The sequence below is a fragment of the Lissotriton vulgaris genome, chromosome 8 (genome assembly GCF_964263255.1).
Source record: "Lissotriton vulgaris chromosome 8, aLisVul1.2, whole genome shotgun sequence".
Lineage (NCBI taxonomy): Eukaryota > Metazoa > Chordata > Amphibia > Caudata > Salamandridae > Lissotriton > Lissotriton vulgaris.
In genome coordinates, this window is record NC_141696.1 from 466,006,662 (window position 1) to 466,025,069 (window position 18,408).

Genomic DNA, 18,408 nt, shown 5'->3' on the forward strand with positions numbered 1-18,408 from the left:
AGCAGGAGCTCCTCGGATGCCGCCGAGTCTGCCCCGCCGCACCGAAGACCGGTGAGAGCACATGGAGCAGCCCGGTGAGTGTTGTCGGGCCAGGGGGAAGCTCCGTGCGGTGCTGATTTGAGGCACTCGAGTCAGGGCGGCCCCAGATGGTAGTGGGCCGCCCCACCGCATTCTTGCAGGGCCCATGAGGGCCCCGGGGGCAATGTTAATGGAATTAGAGCCCCGAGGCTCCCTGTCCAACGTGGGGGCATCATTGCTGAGAGAGCCTGTGTGGCTCAGAGGGGCCATATTTTGTTAGAGAGCCTGTTTGGCTCCAGAGAGGGCCATATTAGATAGAAGGGGCGTCGGGGCACATTGCCGGTGCCCGCCCCCTCCTGCCTGCAAGTGTTGTGTTGCGAGCCCGGAGAGGCTCGTAGGGGCATTTTGTTTTTAGAGCCCTGAGAGGCTCCCTGCCCCATGATGTTCAGAACCTGTGTAGGCTCCAACGGGGGCACGAGTACTGCAGAGCCTGTGTGGCTCCACCAATTGTGGCGCAATTCGCCAGAGGGGCTACTGAAGGCCCTGCCTCAGTTTTTATGATTCTCCAGCTGCCCAGCAATTAGTGGGCAGCTGCACCATTTAGGTGCAATCTAAGGAGAGGGGTGCCAGGCCTTCACAGCTGTGCAGCACTTAGTGCCAGCTGCTACGTTTAGGCTTTCTTTTCTTGAGACTGGCGCTGCATGGCAGCTCACCCTGACATTGAGACTCAGGGCATCTGAGCCCCAACAAGGCCAGTTGGCCTAGGGACTGCCACAGGTGGTGGCTTATGTGAGTTTTTGCACAATTGTATGGTTATTGCACCTCTGAATGTGATTTCTTGCATCATGTGTTATTCCTGCACCTCTAAATGTTTTTAGACATCATGTGATTTTTGCGCTATTGTGTTGCTCTGGCACCGCTGAATGTTTTATGCATCATGTGTCTTCCTTTTCCCTGTTCTGAACACCTCTGAATGTGTAGGTTTATGCATCATGTGTTTCTCTTTATTCTCCTCTGAATGTGTTTCCTGCATCATGGGTAATGTGTTCTTGTTTATACCCCTAGGTGCTGTGTGATACTTAGGTGGTTGTTCTTTTAGTACAGGTGGTCCTAGTGAGGTCCTGGTGCCTGTTCCCAGTAGTTACTGGATGTATTTTATAACTTTTATCTTTGTGCTATACTTATTCTAAGTTCTAAAAGTGTTGATTATGACAGTGGCCCATGTGGCCCTGTCTTGTAAATAATCCCATGTGAATATTGCCCGTGCCAGTTGGCACCATGCACAGTTCATGCTGTGCAGGAAAGTGCTCTGGCGGTCCTGCGGTGGTGCAGTTTAAGGCTTACAAATGAACCTTTAAACTGCATCGCCATTGGACCACAATTCCGTTAGACCATGAACATACTGGTGGGTGGCGGTGAGGTTTGGCAGTGCGGGAGCATGGTGATGACGCCTTCTCCACACCGCTAAAACTCTTAATTAGGCCCTAAGTGTAGAATATGCAACAAATAGCCTATTTGCTTACAAATTGAAATAAAGAGAAGACTTAATGTATGTACTAGTCACTTTATTGCTACTGCAATCTCCCGAAAGAATCCCCCTACTATCAAAACCGGAATCAGAAACTAAATCCCCTAATGGACTATTTTGAATACACTTGGGTTGGCAGACTTCACCGTTCTGACCAAAGATGCCAACCCAAGTACCAAATACCGTGGTGCAGTGGAAGGATGGCAGAATGCCTTTCAAGCCACACTCATTCTACCCTATACCAATTCCTAGAAACTCTAAAAATTGATCAAAGCTACCAAGAACTAAGGATAGAACAATTTGTAACCCAAATTAAACCTAAAATATCTAAACAAACTAAAGAAATATATGAAATGCTACAATGAAATGTAAAGCTGTTCATGAATAACAAAAGCCTCCACTACCTGGAATGCATAGCAAATACTACAAAGCACCTAACAAATCAAATTATGAGAAAACACAAACTAAGACAAGACTTATGTATAAGTGGTCTGATATAAATATTAAATAGGTGAGGTGATAGGGAGTAATTCTGGGGAACACCACACTTCACCTTTACAGCTGTGGCCTTAAAGGCACCCAGCTGAAAAGATTGGGTGTGATCATCCAAATAAGATCTAAACCACTTAGGAGCAAGGCCTCATAAGCTAGCAGTTTCAAGATGAGAGCAGAATATCTGTGTCACGTGAGCTTCCAAGAGTTTAGTGAGAAATGGGAACCAGGAAATAGGACAGTAATTTTTCAGAAGTAAAGGGTCTTCACCTTGTTTTGTGTGAAGCTGAATTACAATGGCCTCTTTAAATGATCACATAATCCATTCTTTGTGGCAAAGAAGTATTTAATAGAGATTGAATGGTTCCCAGAATTTCAGGTGGGGAAAGTTTAAAAAATGTCAGGGGACATGCATCATTCGGTGAACAAGACTTCACTTTAGCCATCAATAAGAGAAGACGTTCTTCATTAAGAAGAGAAAAAGTAGAAAAAGTGAGCAAATTCCTATCGGAAGAGATTTACATCAACTCTGTATTTCTATGGATTTTGTGGTTTTTGTAAAAAACATTGGGGCTGATTAAAGTCCGCCCGCCACCATGGCGGTACTGGGACCGGCTGCCAGACGTGTGGTGGTCCCGCACCACTGATTAGGATGTGACCGCCCCCCTGGTGGTCGCATTCCACATTTCAAACATTGCGGCGGGTGCTGCTTACAGCAGCACCAGCCGCAATGGTGAAAAGGCAATCCCATGCACAACGTGGCAGGCACCGCGCAGAGCTGCCACCTTGAGCATGGAAATGCAGGGGGGTACCATGGGTACCCCCAAGTGCACCCCCACTTCAGTAAAATACTATATTGATTGTCCTTTGGAGCTTTGGTGCCAGGAGCCCATGTACAGTTCATTTATGACGTGTGGTAAACCAAGCAAGAGACATTGGCTGCTACTGTTCCATCTATGCCTGCAAATAATACTTTGACATGTCAAATCCCATGCAACAATGGATTCTATGCACTATTTCTATGCATTACAAGAAAACTCAATATTTATAGTGCAAATGTTGGAGATACCTCATTTGGCTTCACATTATTGTTGTACACATTGTTATTAGCCTGATTGGGCCCTGATGTTGCCAAATTCCATTAAACATGCAAACACTAAGAATATATAGTGCACCCCCAATATATTGCCTGCATTTAAGCACCATCCCATTACATTGTCCTGCCCTTTACAATAGATGGCACTTCTTTGTCTGCAATTATGTCACCAAGTAAATAGATGCTTACCTTCTCTTACTCTCTCACTGTCTCTTCACTCAACCTAACACTTCTTCTACAAATGCTATTGTATGTCACCTCAAACAACTACTTTTTCCACCTATCCACCTAATAATTTAGTACTCCTCTGGTTAAACCACAGATCATCTACCTTAATGTCTCTTGCTCACTCAACTAAACCTCATGGTCTCTCCTTGTGGCGTAACACTGCCCCAGGGAATAGCATTCTGTGGTTCCTGTGTTGACTCAATTATCATTTTCTGGAGTCTTGATACTGCCATAAGGGACAATGATCTGTCACTCCTGGTTGACTCCATGTTGTACTTGCTGGTGGCTTAGCACTACCAGCAGGGCCTGGGGTTTCAACAAATCTGGGATGATTGCATATACTATTACATTGGCACAGTTGTTACCACAATGTAGCTAAACACTTGACTGCCTGCACTACCCATGCATGACTGCTTGCACAGTTATTTAAATAGCTGCATTACAATTTATATAACAATGATATAAAAAATTTCAATTTGTTGATATTACAGAGTGCATGAAAAATTACACGGCAAACTACTTACACACTATATGACACTGTGTGATAAACTGCATGACAACTTCTAATTAATTTGAATATTAAATGTCACTAATGCTGTATCACACGGAAAGGGGTGGTACCCATCCACAAGGCACCTGAGCACCTCATTAGGGTTAGAAAGTGCTGTATAAATGCATTCACATTGAGTGCTGAGAGGTAAAGAAAAAAATTGCATTCTCCAAATGTCAGTTGTGGAAGGATAAAAAACATCTAAACAAAAGCATGATAAGCAAGGTTTGCTGCAGGGGAAGGACAAACACAAGAAGAGCAAAGAAGATTGGCACGAAAGCCAAACAATGATAATTAATGGGTTGAGCCAAAGTTTACTAGATATTATATATAATAGATCTTTCAACAACAGACAGCTAAAAACTGTTTGTAGATGAGGCCTAAAAAGTGGGTTAAAAGAAAAAAGGCTTACAAAATCAGGACAAGGAGGGCATTTGGATAGAGACAGCTGATATGAGGTTTAGTAGTGCATCGCCGCAATGGAAAGGCCTTTAAAAACAGGCATCATCATATGGATGGCGGTCCACCATATTATGCCCCAGCTCCACCCGGCCGGCAATCGTAACGATTGCCAACCGGCGGAAAAGCAGCGGAAGGACTTTCCATCTGCCTCAGTACCCCTTGCCATAATAATATGGCGGGGGTAAATACAGTTGGGATGGCGGGCGGATCGCCCGCCATCATCATGACCCCCTTAGTTGGTGTAGCTGTCAGGCACTCGTCAATGTTAAAAAAACTTGACTGAAACCAAAATTATTTTTTTCTTATAAACCACACATTGCATTAGTAGTCGGGGCACTGTACATGGACTCCTTGCGAAAGGGCAGAAGGCTGTCACTCATAGTAAAGTTAACCAGTGGCTGAGTGGGCTGACCCATTGCCCCATGCCGTATTCTATAGTGGGTGCAAAAAAAATGTGAATGACACAACAGACCAATGGATGAAGAGGCCTGGCTGAAAGTAACTATAATGAGATGGAGTGAACTTACCAGTTTTGGAAAGTTTTAACCTTTGATGAAAAGTCAGAATTTTCACTTTATTGCTCTGTCCCTCAATCAAAACAGAGGTCTCTTCCAGCAGATTTATTTTCAGATCATCAATATGGCATGCAATCGCTCTTCCCAGAGAATCGTTTTTGTAGTGGTGACATCTTTCAATGTTTTCTTTTTGCCTGCATTTTACAAGATGTCCAAATACACAATAAGCATTTAGCCTTGTTTAAGACACACATCTCTTTGGAATGTAGTAAGGAAACATCTACTCACATCAGTAAAAGACTATATTGAGTGTCCTTTGGAGCTTTGGCGCCAGGAGCCCATGTACAGTTCATTGATGACGTGTTGTAAACCAAATAAGAGACATTGGCTGCTTCTGTTCCATCTATGCCTGCAAATAATACTTTGACAGGTCAAATCCCATGCAACAATGGATTCTATGCACTATTTCTATGCATTACAAGAAAACTCAATATTTATAGTGCAAATGTTGGAGATACCTCATTTGGCTTCACCTTATTGTTGTACACATTGGTTTTAGCCTGATTGGGCCCTGATGTTGCCAAATTCCAATAATCATGCAAACACTAAGAATATATAGTGCCCCCCCCAATATATTGCCTGCATTACAGCACCAACCCATTACATTGTCCTGCCCTCTACAATAGATGGCACTTCTTTGTCTACAATTACGTCACCAAGTAGCTTACCTTCTCTTACTCTCTCACTGTCTCTTCACTTAACCTAACACTTCTTCTACAAATGTTATTAGATGTCACCTCAATCAACTACTGTATCCACCTATTCGCCTAATAATTCAGTACTCCTCTAGTTAAACCACAGATCATCTACCTTAATGTCTCTTGCTCACTCAACTAAACCTCATGGTCTCTCCTTGTGGCGTAGCACTGCCCCAGGGGATAGCATTCTGTGGTTCCTGTGTTGACTCAATTAGCATTTTCTGGGGGCTTGATACTGCCATAAGGGACTAGGACTCTGTCACTCCTGGTTGACTCCATGTTGTACTTGCTGGTGGCTTAGCACTACCAGCAGGGCCTGTGGTTTTGTCAAATCTGGGATGATTGCATATGCTATTACATTGGCACAGTTGTTACCACAATGTAGCTTTACACATGACAAATTACATGGCAAACTACTTACAAACTATATGACACTGTGAGATAAACTGCATGATAACTTATAATTCATTTAAATAATAAATGTCTCTAATGCTGTATTACACAAAGAAACGTGGTACTCATCCACAAAGCACCTGAGCACCTCATGAATATTTGAAAGTGCTGTATAAATGTATTCACATTGAGTACTGAGAGGTAAAGAAAAAAGTTGCATTCTACACATGTCAGTTGTGGAAGAGTAAAAAACATCTAAACAGAAGCATGGTAAGGAAGGTTTGCTGCAGGGGAAGGACAAACACAAGAAGAGCAAAGAAATCCATCAAATAAGAAGCAAATAAGATTGGCAAGATAGCCAAACAATGATAATCAATAGGTTGAGCCAAAGTTTACTAGACATTACATATAATAGATCTTTCAACAACAGACAGCTAAAAACTGTCTGTAGATGAGGCCTAAAAAGTTTGTAAAAAGAAAATAGGCATTACAAAATCAGGACATAGAGGGCATTTGGATAGAGACAGCTGATATGAGGTTTAGTAGTGCAAGAATAAGACATGGTATTGTCTGTTTATTAGCATATAACTGGGTTTGTTTCATGTAAGTAAGATGAGGGAGAATATTAAGGCAGGCTGTTCTGGGATTTTCCTGGAGCATCTAGATCTGTGAATTGTGGTGGCAGGGAGAGGAATGTGGTGGGAAGAGAAGGTATAGTGTTGTCAGAGTCACGATTCATAATGAAGGAGTGACTGACAATGAATAGGTTCCACAAAACTATGGGTTGATATTTGCAGCAAAAGTTGAGATGTGTGGTTTTAGGAGGATTAAATGGTCTTTAGAGACTATGCTCAAAGATAGGTGTATGAGACAGAATACTTATCTGAGCAAATCAGCTGTCTCATCTATACAGTGTCAAATTTCAATAATTCATTTATTGTAGAAAGCCCTAATCAGAGTAGGTGATGATCAAGTCCTGTATCTATATGTATATTCATGTGGTTGTATAGACTCATCAACCACATCATGTATAGAACCAACCTTTCACGTACACAATATGTTCTTATTATTTAATGTCATTCAGAACCTGAGGTGAAAAAAATACCATATTTAAAATTCTAAATAAGCTTTGTGAAAGATACATCTCAAGTTCGTTTACAAAAGAGCTTCCCTTTCTGACATCTGTAGAACGTGATGCAATCAGAACAAATTACATGGAAAAAACTTTCTTACCTGCTTGAGAGGGCTTAAACCATTGATCAAAAAAGATTATCTTCGATTTATTGCTGTGCCCTTCTATTAAAATGTACATCTCTTTCATTGGATTAATTTTCAGATCATGAACATGGCAAGTAATTTCTCTTCCAAGGAAATCTTTTTTGTACTCTTGACATTTTTCCACTTGTCCATTCTGCCTAGATATTCCAAAGATTTTCAAAAAGCCATTAATAGATTTGTTGGGTTTAATATCCACATCACTTTACTTTGCTGTGGTAAAACACTTACTCACATCAGTGAAAGGCTATATTGAGTGTCGTCCGGTGCCTCGATACCAGCAGCCCACATACATCTCATGGAAGACTTGCTGTAGACCTCACAAGATATATTTTCTGCTGCTGTTCCAGTCATGCCTACAAAGAATAACTTGTCATTTCAGATGTCTACACACCCATAATCGTGAATTAACTTGTTTGTGTCCAATATTTAAATGGTATATGTATATGTAAATTGTATGTCATTTCACGGTTCATTATTGTTGTATATTTTTAGTATGAATAGGTCTATATGTTGCTTTGATGGCACAGTGACACTTTAATAAATCAAAGTAAACAAGTAATAAAGAAGTATACTTTTTAGAGTTCTGGTTTTGCAATGCTTTGTGCCCAATAAGCGAAAGTGGTCTAGTTCTAAGCAAATCTTTTGCAGGGTATTAGTTGGTTTTACATCTGCCCACGCATTTCAATAGGTTTTACTGGGTGCCTTGTAGGTATGAGTTGATGGATAAAAAATGACTATATTTCCTGGATAGAAATTTGCATGAAAAATAAATTAACCAAAATGAAAAGATTGAAAACTGATGTCAGATTAAAAAATGGACTGAACTAGTCTAAGGCATAGGTTAGGAGAGAACTGTGCTCAGTTCTGGCAGGGCAAGTAACATTTCATTTGTATTGTAGCCATAGAATCTCATTACAACTTATACAGCAAACTTTACATAACATTCACTGTTTTAACATCAGATAAAAACATTATATGTGAAACATGCAAATATTTAAAAATATGTAAAGGTTCAGTAGGTGTTGGGTCCAGGGAGCAGTGCCACACAAATACTGTAGTGATTATTAAAAATTACGAACAGCATGGGAGGAGTGGAGGCGGGATCTTGTTTGGTGCCAAAGGGCTGAAGAGACTATATACAGGAGTAAGGGATGCGTTAAGAAATGGAAGAAAGTCTGGGAACCTTGGTTGAAATACAGGGGGCCAAAGAGGAATTGGGGGAGTAATAACGAGAATTGGGTATCCCACTTGTGTGTTCACATGCTTTAATTTGTTATATCCAATGCTATTCCCTAACATGCTTTTCGGATATTATCTGCTATCGTTTGGTCGTACGTGCAATGTTAATAAAAATAATTTTAAAAAGTTATGCACAAGGGGGCATATTAGCAACAACTGGCGAAAATTATCGCAAACCGCGCTTAGTGCGTTTTTTTTATCGCCGTCTATCGCTGGATTTTATCGTGGAGATAACGCAGTATTACCAACGTTCATCTCCGCGGCGATAAAAAATCCAGTGATAGCGGCGAATGCCATGTTTAACGCGAGATTTCCAGCAATAAAAATCCTATCGCTAAGGAAAATCTCGCTAATAGGCAGGTGGGGACTTAGCCATAGAGTCCACCTCCCATTGACTATTATGGCTAAGTCAGGTTTTTACCAGGTGTAAAATCCTGGTGCTAATCGGGGTTAGCGCGTGTTTTTTATCGTGTCCCGGGTATTGCTAATAGGGTATAGCTGTGTTAGCGACTGCTTTCAGTTGCTACCAGTTTGGGTACGCCCACTTTGCATGTCATTAACGATAAATATCGCTGATATGCAAAGCGGGCCCCAAACCGGTCGCTATCACCTGGAAGCTGTCGCTAACTGCTGTTAGCGACAGCTTGCCAATTGGGCGATAAAAAAATCGCTGCTTAATCTGCAAAAAGTGCCGCTAAAGCGGCAATAACGCCCTTGCTAATGCCCCATGGTTTTATAGAAATCTAAAATTTCATAGAATCTATGTGAAAGTCTGGAATAGCTTCACTATATTTTGTTTATTTTGAAAATGTTCAACAACATTCAGACAGAATTTGTAAATTAGAACCATGTGTTATGAGCTAGAGCAGTACTTCATATGAGAGATTCGAGACAGAGTGTCATACAGAAGCTGTTATCACCTTGCCTTGCTGAAGGCTATGGGGAAGGCACATCCAGCCCTCCCTCTGCTTACACAGACAGGGACAACAGCTTCTGTTTCTTTGCTGAAAATTGGTTCTATTGTTGATTATTTATTTATTTATTTATTGCACAATTACTAAAAATCATTGCAATTGTTACATACTTGAAAAAGGAGCATAGTTAAAAAAGGAATTTGTGTTAAAAAAAAATACAATATCACTCATAAATACTTCATCAATAAAAACTCAGTAAGAATGCTTGTAAGATGTTAAAATTAGATACTGACTCAGATTTCTCCGTCTATATCTCGTGTTAATGATCAGAGTCCAACAATACTGCTACAGCCTTCATACATTTCATAAAATGGGTCGCCAGTTGTACAGTTTCCTCTCAAACATGCCTCTACCGCTCCTTGGCAGGTTAGGATGTTTAAAATACACCAAATTGTCCGAAGCCAAAGCTTTCTTAGTGGATTCAGTGCCCTGCAGATACAGAGCACATGGGCCAATGATTCCTCCCTATTGGTACAAAGGTGACATTGGCTATCCTTCTCCTCGAGGTTCCTCTGCCTGTAACAATTTGCCTTCAGCTGGACTTGGCCGAAGCACAAACCCATTAACTGGTGCTTCATTATCAGATTAAGGGGCAAAGAAAGATAGGATTGCAGAGACCAGGAATCACAGACTGTTGTGGTCCAACTGCTGTGCCCCAGTTTTTTTGCTGATTATACATCACGTTCTGCCGATGGTATTCAGACAAAATATCGAGTTGTAAATGTCGGCTCACATAAATATTGAGTTGTAATTATCGTGACATAGAAATATTGACAGCAAGACTATTGAGGTCAAAAATATCAAATTTAAGGTAGGAAATATCTTTTTCAAAAATATAGAAGTCATTGATATCCTTTTGCAAACATATAGGGGGTCATTAAGATAGCGGGCGGATTGCCACTGCCCGTATGGTGGTGGCAAACTGCCCGCCCAAAACCACCGCCTGCATATAAATTCCCCCCAGCCACATTACCATGGCGGGGAGACCCCAGCGGACGGGAAGACCATCCACCGGTTTTCCGCTGGTAAGCAATCCGCCCGACTGCCTACCGGGCGGAAAAGCCAAGGAATATGGTGGCGGTGCCCTGCAGGCACCGCCATTCATATTAGCATCATGGTGGTGGAATGCCTTTCCGTGGCGTGTGAGGGGTGCACATGGGGGGTACCTACGGTACCCCCCTGCATTTCAATGTACAACGTGGCAGGCACAACGCAGTGCCTGTCACGTTGTGCATTGAAACGCACAACTTGCATTTGTGGAATTGCAGCAATGTTAGAAATGCGAGATGCGCCCGCCAGTGTGGCGGGTGCATCCTAATTGTTGGTGCGGGACCGCCTGGGACCGGTTTTGGGGTAACATCCCTCATCAGCCATCTAGCTTGAATCCAGTGGCACAGTGCGCAAGGGACCCACATCTGGGCATATCCGGCAATATTAGGGTGAACAAGGCAAACACAAAAAGATGATGGACGGAGAGCTGATACTTTTCAGACACTCACCCCCAGTCACTATTAGATCTAGGTTAAATCTATTATCGTTCTTCTGCTCACTTTGCCACCCCAGTTCAGACCTAGCCATTTGCAAATCATTCTTGATCCTGTTCTACATGGGAACAGTCCAGCCTGAACTGTCAAGCCATGTCCTCCCTGGACCAGAAACAACCATCCTGGGACCAGCCTGCAGGGGAATGTCTGGGGGTCATTGGGACCCCCTTTGCCCTTCCACAGCTTGTCCTCAGGAAGGGCACTGACACTGTGCGACCATTTGTGGCGCACTCTCAGTGCACCTCCTAAGATGCTTGCCTCTGCACCCGCAACCGTAAGAAGGCATAGAGGCAAAATGATTCTCTCATTTGCAGGGGACCATGCCCCACACAAATGAGGAAACACCCTCTCATGATATCCCTGGTGCTACATGAGCGCCAACGCTATCAGCACTACAGAATGGCCACCCAAGCATCTGCAGTAACTCCTGTAATACCATAGTACCCCATGGGCACACAAAGTGGGTGTCCAGGCTTGTTGTGTCCCCAGTGCACTATGTGTAATGTAGCCCAAAGTATACTTGCTACAATCCTTCACTACACATCTCATTAACCTTAAACCTAAACTAAACATAATAGATACTGAATTAAACACATTACCAGACTAACAATTAAACCAACAATGCCCTGGTTAAGTGCATCCATTTAGAGACTCAAATTTCAGAACACAAGGAAACCACCCAAAGATGCCCACAAATACAGGATTGAACCTTGTATACTACTTTTTCGCCAAATGTGGGCAAACTAAGTACACTCCTAGACAGTTTCTGATAGAGAGCCTAAATCAATAACATGTTTGAAATCTGAGGATCCCTTGGACAGAATGCCTCTTAAGTCGCCTTTCAAGCACAGTCCAGACTCAAGCTAGTTGAACAAGGCCATGGTAGCACCTATCCACACAGGTGTTATCTCCCATAACAACAGCTCAAAAATAAGAGTGAAGAGGGGGCACAAAAAGATTAGGCAACTCTACAGGAAAGAAAAGAAAAGATAAAAAATAAGAACCATTCAGAAAATCTTTTTGTAACTCATGCAACAGCAAGGGCAGCCCCAGTCAGCTGGAAAAACAACATCCAACTTCTTAAAACAGCACGGCAATTAACAAATAAGAGAGCTTGGTTCAAGGGGGAGACCCACGTAGCTGCCAGATGTGCAGCCATGTAGCTGCGGATTTCATACCCATGACATGGGACTGTGCCATAGTAAATACATTTTGGGAAGATGTTTTGGTGTCGACAATGGCGGCCGTGGGACGCACGCTTGATCATACAATTGAAATGTGTATTTTGGGTCTCTTCTGGAGGCCGCCCACACAGAAAGTGGGCACAACATTTGTGGATCTAGCCTTAGTACTGGCCAAGAGAATAGCATTAGCTTGGAAACTGGCAAGGGGCCCCTCAGTAGAAGACTGGAAACGTAACATGACACACTGGGCGGGTGCAGAGGGCAGAGCATTGGCCAGGGATGATGCATGGGGTTTTCGTAGACATCCCCTGGCTGACCTCTTGAAAGAGGTACTGGAAATTTGGGAATATCCTGAGAGTCACCAAACCCATACGGATGAAACTGTAGCAGGCTCAGGATCGGAAAGTGATTAAGAATAACTAACCTGAGCATTGAGATAGCAGGACACCCTAAGGCTTGGCCCCCCTCACCCTTGTGCACTATACAGACCCTCCTCCAACCCCCCCCCGCCCCCCCCCCCCTGCTATGGTCACACCTGGAGCCATGCCCTCCCCGCTTTCCTCTTACTCTCCATCCTGAACGGAAACGTTTTAATAACGCACCATACTGCAAAGTTTACGGTTTATGTTTAAATGTACAATACTTTATTGACTTAAATCTCCTAGGGTACAGACATCCAGCAGCTCCCTTCCACTAGATGGACTGCATATATTCATGAGATAGTTAATCAGACATTACGTCACTACACATCTTGGTGCTTCAAACCTCACCGACTTCACCTGAGTGGGATTACCCCTGCAACACATATCATAGGTACAAGGATAAAACTTGAAAAGGGGGAGAAAATTAAGAAAAATATTTTGAGCACATTTGGTGTTGTGCATAATGCCCCCCTGTTATAACCTGTACCAAATGCAAAATTATGAGCTGTCATAGGTGCATCAGATTGACCTAAATGACAATAAAAATATGTTAGAAAAAAAAGAGAGCTTGATTCACCCAGAAAAACTGTATTCCAATATTCCACTGCATTTCACTGCGCGATGGCCAACTCCGCACATCAAAAAGATAATTCCATTAATAACCTATGAAGCAGTTATGTTATGTTATGTTACCCGGATTTATTGAGCGCACAGATGCCCCAGCAAAGGGGGCGTCCTGGCGCTGGTACAGAACAGAGATCCGGACAGAAGTGAGAAGAACACAACACAACAGAACTAAGGGGCTAAGGGGAAAAGAAAGGTTTTAACAGCCTTCCTGAAAGCGAGGAGCCCGTCGATAGCACGTATGTGGGCAGGCAAGGAATTCCATATCTTGGCAGCAAGAACTCTGAAAGAGCGTCCGCCAATCCTGGATCTCTTGAAACGAGGCACTATGGCTAGATGGAGACCAGAGGACCTCAGAGAGCGTGCTGGGACATAGGGGGAGATGAGATGCTCCAAAATCTGAGGGGATGAGTGTTTGAGGATTTTAAACGCCAGAGTGAGAGACTTAAACATTATTCTCCGAGCCACCGGAAGCCAGTGGAGATTATGAATGGTTTTTCTGGCTGAACAGAATTTGGGTAAGCCAACCAGAGCCCTGGCGGCAGCGTTTGGGACGCGTTGGAGACGGGAAAGTTCAGCCTGATTGACTCCAAGAAAAAGGGAACTAGCGTAGTCTAGTTTAGACAAAATCATGGCTTGCACAATAAGTTGTCGGGTGGGAGCGTCGAAGAATTTAAAGGTGGATCGAAGTTGACGCAAAATCCCAACAGCAGTCTTTTTTGTGTGGACGGAACAGCTCAGTTGGGAGTCAAACCAAACCCCAAGCAGTAACAGATCTCGAGCACTAGACACCTCACTAGCATTTCTGGGCAGCCAGCTTGACATGGAAAGAAATCCTGATGCCTATTTATCAAACATCAAATTTGAAAATCACACAATCCAAAAGTCTGCTAGCTATAGACCTCATACAACAAAGGGCATTATCGCAACACCAGATGGTCAGCCTCATGCAAAAGGAAAAGAAAAACATAAGCAAAGTTAGTACCAACCAACCACAAGAGGGAGTTATCAACTTAGGGGCATATTTATGACAGGCTTGTGTCACATTTGCACCACGCAAAGTGCCACATGCGTGACGCAAACCACTAAGTCAGATTTATGAAGCCATACAAAGTCACATTGTGTGGCTTTCAATGGCTTCATAAATCTGGAGTAAGGCAACGTTGTGCACATCAGTGCATTGCCTTAGTCTGCGCAAGGCAGGCGCTCCAAGGGCATTGCGGTGGGTGTTCCCATGCAAATACCGTGGTTTTTGACGCATTGCCAGATTGACCAAACCTGGTAAACCTGAGAATGTGTCAAAAAGATACGCTTGCCCAGGTGAGGCGTAATGAGGAGAATGCAGAAGGCAGCACACATAGAAAGAGGAAAATGCCTCCGTGGATTGTTTTTGTGCAGGAAGGTGCCCCTTCCTGCACATAAACAACCCTACCTACAACACAGGCACCCTTGCACAATGGAGCAAGGGTGCCTGCGTTGGTGTTAGGATGCCAACATTATGTCAGTGGGGTGGGAAGGACATGCACTATATTGCTTAAACATGGCACATTAATTCCCTTTCCCAATGACGAAGGGCAGCGCAACAGGGTGACTTGCTGCGCTGCCCTGCATCACTATTTCCATAAATATGTTTGTAGTGTCCCGGCCATACACAACCTCTGCACCATGTCTGTCACCAGGGGCGGCTCTAGGCTCAGGGTGGCCCTGGGCAGGGAGCATAGGTAGGGGGCCCCGGAAGTGGTGGTCTGGGCAGGGCGGAGCCCCCAGGAGCTCAGAAGGGGGGTGGGTCATAGTGTTAGGAAGTGGAACAGAGCCGGAGGCCGCCAGATCCCTGCCAGGGGCCACCACGCACATATCTATTCATCCTCAGAGGATTATTATATTAAGGATATATATTGGCGTGGAGGCCCCTGGGGTTTGGTGGCCCTGTGCAGATGTACAGCTTGCACATGCCTAAAGCCGACCCTGCTGTCACCATCAAACAAGTCCCTGATCTCCTGGGTAGCATTAACAGAAATCCAAATCAACCAAGTACATGCTGGCAAGAATAGGCTTAACTTAACTTCTGAATATAACTGACATGGTCAAGATGACACCTGCAATAGATCAAACATTTTATGTCTACTCTCACATATTCTTTATCTCATCTCACGTCAGACGATATAATAAGGGTTCAGTTTGAACCAATGGAAACACAGCTAGCCAGAGAGAAATCACTTTTCACTTGGCGGTCTCATGCGATAGCCAAATTACTTCTTAGATATCAAACCACATGCTGACTGGGGCATTAGGAGCAAACAGAAAAATATTCAACAATGCTACTCTCAAGCTCAAAAAATCAAGTACCAACGGCATCAATTCATTTTAAGAGGTGCACAAGGCTGCTCTGAATTTAATTTAACATCAACTTGTCCGCTTCTTGTACTCCTAGATAAGCACAACAACAACTTTAGAAAACAGATTTATCAGACTCAGTGCCTGATTTAGATCTTGGTGGATGGGATACTCCATCACAACCGCAACAGATATCCTGTCCACTGAATTGTCCTCTGTATTACAAGTGCCACAGGCTATAATGTACTTGTAAAACGGCAGGCGGGATATCCGTCACATTTGTGACAGAGATTCCCACTCCCCAATATCTAAATCAGGCCCTCAGCCTTTTTAACTTTTCTCTAAACTTTAACTTAGAGCAATTGGGGCAGAGATCTCCCTATGGTAAAAGCATAGGGAAAATTATAAAGGGGTTTATTAAACTTTAAAAAAAATAGAAAATATGTTTTTATGTTAGATATGAATGAGCATTATTTTTATATATTTATTTTAAATGCAATGAAAAAAAGGACTAGAGCACCTTTATGTCAATCTTGAATAAAATATTTAATGAATTTAAATATATTAAATTCCATATAAAGACTTATTAAAAAATCCCACCTAAAGTAAAATATTTGTATTTACTTACATTACAAACTTACATTACAAACTTACATTAAAAAAAACTGTAATTTAAAAAGTTACTCAAATATTTTTGCAATAAGTAATATGTAATTGTAAAATATGTATATTTATTTTTAACATTCAAATCAATTGATATATATGTTTAAAATGTCGAATTACATTATTTTAATTTAAGATTATTTCTAATTAGGTTCTATTTTAAGTCCCTGCCTCTATTATTTTTAATGGGAGGGAGTTGCAGTATAAGTGGTTGGCCTTTCGTGGTGCTGGATTTACTGCTGCTCCTTTTGGCTGTTGTAATGTTGCACTCATAAATTTGGCCCCACCCCCTGCTTCAGGTGGTGAAGACCTGTAAGTCTACATATTTTAGTAACTTTTCACTCATAAATGGTGAATGGACAAAAGTAGTAGAGTTACTCAAAAGTGTAAGAGTAAACTTGCACATGTAGATTTATGCATGCATAAGTTTACCTTTGTGAATAAGCCCCAAGGGGTCAGCCATGTGTGGTGCTGGAATTACTCTAGTTCTGAGCTGGAGTATTTTCACTACTGTTTTGTGTCCTTTTTAGCAATAGTGACTTTAAAAGTGCAGCTGGTGAATAGCAATGAGTTACTCTTTTGTGGGTAGGTGCCTATTGCTCCCTAAACTCTCCATACTCCACCCTAAACCCCTCCCATTTAGTAGTAAGTGTGCCCCTTTTTCCAGCCACTTGCCCTGGTCCCTTCCAAATGCACTACTATGGGCCCAATTCTGATCTCGTTCGGAGAGCATACCGAACGACTTGGGTCCGGAATGCTTTCCGTATGAATCTGATCGGGGGAGTCCGGTGCATTTGAATGCATCCGAATATGATTCGGTCGGACTCACATTGACTTCATTGGGAGTCTGTGTACCAAATGTGTACACAGGTTCACATTGATGAAGACAGTGACTGGTGAAAACCGTGCACCCTGTGGCGGGCACCCCTTGGTGTCTGCCACATTGTGCATGGTTGAGAAGAGGGGACCAATGGATACCCCCACGGGCCTAATTCAGAGTGCCCCAGGTATAGGGGCCAGCTACAGGCCCCCAAAGACTGATTCCGGCAGCCTTTTTGTTCCGGGCAAACCGAATGGGAAAGGCTGCCCAAATCGTTCATCATACTTGGTCGCCCGGAAAACCTAGCCCATAGAGCTGTACGAATCGGATCCAGAAGGCTCTATCTCTCTGAATGCCTTCTGCAACCAATTTGGTCAGTGCTAAGGGTTACCAGGCATCGTACTTAGTCATTCGGAACTGTGAACGATTCAGTCAGAAACAAGGGCTCCGGATCGGTTTTGGCAAAGCCGAATCTGATTCAAAGCCCTTCCGACCAAGATCGGAATCGGCCCTTTGTAGTTAACGTAGATGTGTGAAGATCTTCACATAGAAAAGACAGGAGAGGTGAAGGTAGATATTTACACATTAAGGTTTGTGAATTGCATTTTGTAGTAAGTAAGTAGCACTACTGTAATTACTTGAAAGCATATATAACAAAATGCAGTTAGCCTCCCAACAAATAGTAGTGCACTGCTACCAAGACAGTTGCTCTTGGATATATAGGTCTTCCGAAAACTGACCTGTGAAGACATCGGAATGGATCTGAGATATAGTTTGATGTTGAAGGCTGACTGTCCTGCACCTATGGCTCATATAAGCCTCACTGTACAATTGTCAGGTGATATCGTACTTCAGAGAGCAACTAGTCAGAGCTGCCGTATTAATCCCTATTATTTGCCTTCAGCATAGGAACTCAGCATGGCATGCACATCAGTTAGTTAACATAAGGGAAATCTAATTTGGTTCAGGGAAGCACAAAATTAAACTCCTTGCAGACAATGTCATCCTCAAGTTGAACTCCCCAATGACTGCCCACTCAGGAAGCAGAGTTCATGGAGTTCTGTACAAAAAAACCTCTGCAGCGCCACATGGAGCTCCGCAAACGGCGGAGTGCATTAGATAATTGTCGTTCGCTGTGATTTTCAGTGCCGGGTGTTCGTCGCACTATGCAACCATCGCGAATGGTACCATGAATAGCGCAAGTGGACGTTGCTTCCTTTCTGCTACTCAAGTAGATTTTTTACTCAAGCGGCAGCTTTCTCAACGCGAACAGACAGTTTCTCAAC

General features: G+C 43.0%; 1 protein-coding gene across 3 annotated transcripts in view; it reads right to left on the bottom strand.

Annotated features, from left to right (window-relative positions):
* Window positions 1–18,408, bottom strand: part of LOC147697185 (interleukin-5 receptor subunit alpha-like) — a 360,931-nt gene that overhangs the window by 114,737 nt on the left and 227,786 nt on the right. For 2 of the 3 annotated variants that reach the window (XM_086934250.1, XM_086934251.1), the window contains 4 exons: window positions 7,551–7,671; window positions 7,274–7,455; window positions 5,178–5,298; window positions 4,902–5,083 (listed from right to left, as the gene is read on the bottom strand). In XM_086934250.1, coding sequence (XP_086790376.1) covers window positions 4,902–5,083; window positions 5,178–5,298; window positions 7,274–7,455; window positions 7,551–7,671 — 606 coding nt within the window. The remainder of the gene's footprint in view (window positions 1–4,901; window positions 5,084–5,177; window positions 5,299–7,273; window positions 7,456–7,550; window positions 7,672–18,408) is intronic. The other variant, XM_086934252.1, reaches the window with a different exon arrangement.